Source organism: Nicotiana sylvestris, chromosome 9 (genome assembly GCF_000393655.2).
Source record: "Nicotiana sylvestris chromosome 9, ASM39365v2, whole genome shotgun sequence".
NCBI lineage: Eukaryota > Viridiplantae > Streptophyta > Magnoliopsida > Solanales > Solanaceae > Nicotiana > Nicotiana sylvestris.
This window is the reverse complement of record NC_091065.1, coordinates 181,941,626-181,947,206: the sequence shown is the minus strand read 5'-3', so window position 1 is coordinate 181,947,206 and position 5,581 is coordinate 181,941,626. Positions and strand designations below refer to the sequence as shown.

Below are 5,581 nucleotides of genomic sequence, written 5' to 3'. Positions count from 1 at the left end.
CTAGGCTAGTGACCTCTATTGTACTTCGGAGCAGTAGCGTAGTCAAGAATTTCGTCAAGGGTATTCAAACTTTAAACAAGTTAATATTTTTTTTCGATGAATGGTGTACCAAATTTTTAGATCGAACGATGCAATATTTAGCTAAACAATAAAAAACTTTTAATAGAATAATTTTATAAATATTTTTAGATTGAAAAAGAATGAATAAAACACAAATGATGGTCTCCGTTTAATTTTAGCAAATAAAATGGGCAAAATTTGAACTCGTGATCAACACATCACTTTGAACAACCTGAACCGCTGGACTGCCTCATTCTGTTAAAGGTGTTTGAAATATAATATATAACCATATAAAATAGTATATTTAACTTATATACATAATATAATTTTTCGGTAAAGGGTATGCGCTTGACCATAGTCAGAGGGGTGCCCGCTTAAGGTCGGCCAAGTCATCGAGCTACGTCATAATTATGACAAAAATATATTAAAAAAACTTACATTTCGTTCTTCTTTTCCAGGCAATTAGCAGTAGCGTTGTTCCAAAGTATTGAAATTGCAAGTAAAATAACTTTAAGAGCTTTTTTTTTTTTTTTTTTTGTGAAGGGGTCTTTGGTGAAACAAACTAAACGAGCAGGTTAGGTAATTGGCTGCCCCAAAAACTAGTAATAATTAGAAGAACCAATGCAAATGTAAGATAGTGCGCCGATGGACATGGACATGGACATGGACATTCTTTTGTATTACATGTATAACAAAAGACAAAGGGTACATACAGAAGCCAAGCAACATACATAAAACAATAATCTAGCTAGATTATCAAAAAGCCAGCAGCCATACGTTGTTTATTTCGGAAAATAGAAGTGGAAACTTCAAAGTTCTTTTAAAAGAAAATTTAAATTTCTTTCTTTTTTCACATATCCGCGATCGAATTCCCATTAACCCTGCTGCAGACATCGCGAATTTCCAATCGTGCGCCAGGAGAGGGAGGCAAGTCCCCCATTTTAATCATGGCAGCATTGAAGTCACGTAAGAAAAGAAAACCATTGTTACTATAACGTCGGACAACGTCATTAGTAGTACTATTCCCAGTAAGCACTTGGTCCGAAAACAGTAGTCCCTGATTCCTATTTAAATCATCGAAATAGGCCTTGTCGAAAAAATCAGGAGTCACCAAATCTAGTGGTACCAAATTGGTGTCATTATTGTTGACAGGGCAATTACACTTTAGCGTTGATTTCATAGCTGGATTGATATTGTTGTCGTTACACATTGTGACGCACCTCGCGAAACCTATTGTATGTGCTCCGGCCAGCGCTACCATTTCTTGAGCTGACATTCCTTTTGCGCGGAATTTCCTTAATTGGGTGTTGAGATCGTCAAATGGTGCAGGAAGTTGTGTTAATGAGCCTATGAAATTTGCTGTTCTTGCATCTCTTCGGCCTAATCTCACTGGGTATGGCAGTCCTCCCAACTGTTGATTAAACATAAACATTATGATTACACATTACTTTTCCCGAAAACGTTGAACTAATTAACATGAAAAAACTTGTCTTAAGAATTTAAAGTATATACACTGACAACATAACATTTTTTTTTGTATAATATCCATATTTATAGTCTGTTTGACCAAACTTCTCCAATCCTAAAAGTATTTTTTATTTATTTAAAAAGAACATTTTTTTCAAAGTTGAAATGTTTGGCCAAGCTTTTGGAAGGAAAAAGTGTTTTTGAGAAGCAGAAGCAGTTTTAGAGAAGCAGAAAAAGTAGTTTCTCTCAAAATACTTTTTTGAAAAATACTTATGAGAAAAATATACTTAAAAACAGTTTTTAAAAGCTTGGCCGAACACTAATTGTTGTTCAGAAGTGTTTTTCGAATTAATTATCCAAACACAAACTGTTTCTCGCCAAAAGTACTTTTGAGAAAGCATATTTGAGAAAAATCACTTATCAAAATAAGCTGATTTTTGCAGCTTGACCAAACAGGCTATTAGTATGGGTTGGCTGGGTTTGATTATAAGGAGGCGATTCTTTTTTATCCAATCAAGGCTAGCTACATGTCTTTTTTAAGATTGGGATCAAGCTATTTAACGGGCGGGGTCAAATATGATCCCAAAGTATGATGATAGAGATAGTTATACTAAGAAAGTAAAACGGGAGATAAATATTGCTTATTTTCGATTATAAAGGGAGAAATATTGCTCTTTTCGTATTTTAAATATGTTATAGGTTACATATCTTATTTTTCAATTATTAATCTCACATATTATGCAAAATTATATGTACTTATATTTTAGGGGACCTACCTATATGGCAAAAATTATTTGTAACGAGTGAATAGAAGTTAGACTTTTATTGAAAATTTTAAATTGTTGGATGGACATTATCTCTAAGTCAACTAAGCCCTTTTCAAGGTGCAAAAATCCAAGATAAGAACGTAAGACTACACATCAACATCAAATATATATTGTGTCCACGTTTGAAATGAATAATTTGGGCAAGATGTTGACGTTGATTAAGGCAGTAATATAATGAGCTGCTTCTTGTGACTTCTACAAGTTACTCTTTTATTTCCTAGAGTAGGTAGATGTGATTTATGAATCACATCAAGTGCCTTCCTCCCCACCCACCAACACCTCCTTTAATACGTGATAATCAGGATAATATATATTTACAATTTACATCTCATAGTTCTATTGAATATTGCTTCCCCTAGTAAAATTTACCTGTAATTATCTTATATAAATCCATTTGACGATTTTATCTGTTTCGTTTTGCCTTGGCACTAAGAATGTAAAAATTACTTTTGAATAATGTGTTTTAACCAATATGCCCTAAATCCAAGTCATTCTTATAAGGATATACTTAAAGGGTAAAATGAGAATATTGAAACAAAAAAATTACTACTAGTATAGAAAGTGACATTCGTTTTAGACACAACAACACTAACAACAACAACAAACTCAGTTTAATCATATAAGTAGGATCTGGGGAGGGTGGTGTGTTTCCGATAAAAGAAAAAACGTCATTTCCGATAGAAACTCAGCTCAAGAAACAGTAAAATATAGTAACAAGCAATAGCATTAGCAATGTAATAGGGTAATGGAAGCGAATGACACAACAAGTAATAAAGAGCTAGGAATAAGAGAATACAAGAATACGACTATTACTACTACTGGTAACCGTATTATTATTTTTGTTTTCCATCTATTTACTAGTTCTTGTGATGTCATTATTATTTCTACGATTTTTGTTGATGGTACTCATATATTGTCTCTTTTCGACTTCATGAGCCGAGGGTCTATCGGAAACAACCTATATATTTACCCCTTCGCCTTCGGGGTAGAGGTAAGGTCTGCGTACACACTATCCTTTCCCAGACCTCACTTTTGTGATTTTACTATGTCGTTGTTGTTGTACTACTAGTAAGCGTAGAAAAAACTTACAACTACCTGTCAACCTACCACCTTAATTCGTTTTAGGCACATAAACTGTAAATAATTAAACAAATCAAATTTACGCATTAGTGCATAGAGTTGAAGCTCATATTCTAGCATAAATATAGATCATAGTAACTTACCATAGCAACAGAGTCGCGGGCAGCAAGGGCTAGGATATCTGCACAAGAAACAGCCGCACCAGGGCACATATTTTTTATCCTTTGTTTAGCCTGATCTATTACTTCATAACCTCTTGCTGAATTATCATTTGGTGGTGAAGTTTTTTCTCCTTGGAAACTTCCAGGAATATCATCTAGAAGAATACCCCCATCACATCCCTAAATAAATATAATATCACAAATCAAATATTAGGCCAACAATATAACCATATGATAAAACAGGCTACTGACTACATACCAAAAGATAGGGGGCAACTAATTAAGCAAGTAGGCATGTATTCAAAAGTAACATTTTCTCGTTGTTGTCAAAGTTAAAAGAATTTATGTTTCCTCTATACTACTATATATGTATATAGCTAGTAATAATTGACTTTATCTTCAAAAATTTCCACCAACAATTTTATTTCAAGAGGTAAAAGAAATGCATAAAAACACTTCTATTATTGTATTCAGCCAACGAGGGATAATTTGTATTTTTTGCCTCAATGATGGCCTTTTTTATCTCATTTGTATTCCATATCCGTTAGTAATCGTTTATGGTGGGTGGGGGCAGGATGGGATCCCTGTGGTTAGACTAACTGGCGTAGAAGGTTAGCGAGGTTCCTGCTATGGTGAAGTGAAAGATTTTTCTTTATAATGCTAACTCCTCTCAATATTAACCCTTGTTAATTACTAATTGATAGTACTAAAAGGTGCATGTTCTCATACAGTGCAAGAATATTTCCTAAATTGATATTTAGATAGCGAAAGGCCAAAGAAACAGTAACAAAATAAATGTAAGAAGTGGAAAATGCTTAAGAATTCTTACAATATAGAAGAACTTTTATACTATCATCTCATTTAAATCACGATTCATGGATCTCTCAGTTCGAAAAATCAAAATAAGAGGCTTGAACCATTTCTTCTGACTCTTTTTCAAATTCGATAAATATTGGTTTAGATAACTACAACTAACTATTTATAAAAAAAACGAGATTCATAACCTGAATAATAAAGTAGTTACCTACTAGCTACAATAGGATAAAATATGATGATATATTAAAATTCTTTACACTATCGATATTAGGAGGATGAAGAAACTTACATCGACAAAGCAGTCGTGGAAGAAGAGACGAATGAGAGACGCTCCCATTCGTCTCTCTCTCCTAATGGCTTCTGCCACAACTGTTCCAACAGCTGCAAAGATGCAAAATTCCTGAGATAACATGTCTGAATTTTGCTCCAAAATATTGCTGTTTGACTCCATTTTGACATCAAAATCTTCCATAACTGTGGCTACATGTGTGTTCTTGTATATAGAGATGCCAGCAAGGGCAAGAGCCATAAGGCTAAGTGCCAAGCTCAAATGAGTTGCACCACAACCCATGATTCAAATGAGTTAAAGAGAGGATTTTAATTAGTACCAATTGTTTTTTGGGATGATTTTCTTGTTTGCTTTTGGCTCCTTTAAATAGGAAATTTGCGCAATATTTGGCTATATTATATTGCTAGTAAATGACTTTAATGAGAGCGGTTGGGTGTGGAATAGACTTTTGCTTAAGGGCGGCTCAACACAATTGGAGCCTAAAGCCAAATTTTAATAAGAACTTTAATATTTCTAGCTTTTTGAGATATAAAATTATGAATAATTATTTTATAATCAATTTCTTCTAATAATTCTTTTTCAATTGACAATATAGTTAATTCATTCAATATCTCTCTAGCAACATTACTAATATTAAACTCATTTCTACTTTTAAAAAGCTTTTTTTTGCCAAGACCACTTACATGAACTTTAACATTATTCTATAAGTAATATATGCAATCAAGTCCTTTTAATCAAAATATGTATAAAAAATTTCTTGAAAGTGATTTATATTTTTTTAAAATAAACTTATAGGTTAAAAAGTGGGGTCCCCAAAAATTAGGGGCCTAAAGCGTGTGCTCATAGTAAAAGCCGGCCCTGCTTTTGCTATATGATCAAAT

General features: G+C 33.2%; 1 protein-coding gene across 1 annotated transcript; it reads right to left on the bottom strand.

Annotated features, from left to right (window-relative positions):
- Window positions 1-718: 718 nt before the first annotated feature.
- Window positions 719-5,047, bottom strand: LOC104239398 (suberization-associated anionic peroxidase-like). The gene is made up of 3 exons (XM_009794030.2): window positions 4,701-5,047; window positions 3,578-3,775; window positions 719-1,471 (listed from the first exon to the last, which is right to left on the bottom strand). Exons 1-3 carry the CDS (start codon window positions 4,980-4,982, stop codon window positions 911-913), a joined length of 1,041 nt encoding a protein of 346 aa, XP_009792332.1. The 5' UTR covers window positions 4,983-5,047; the 3' UTR covers window positions 719-910.
- Between the last annotated feature and the right edge of the window lie 534 nt (window positions 5,048-5,581).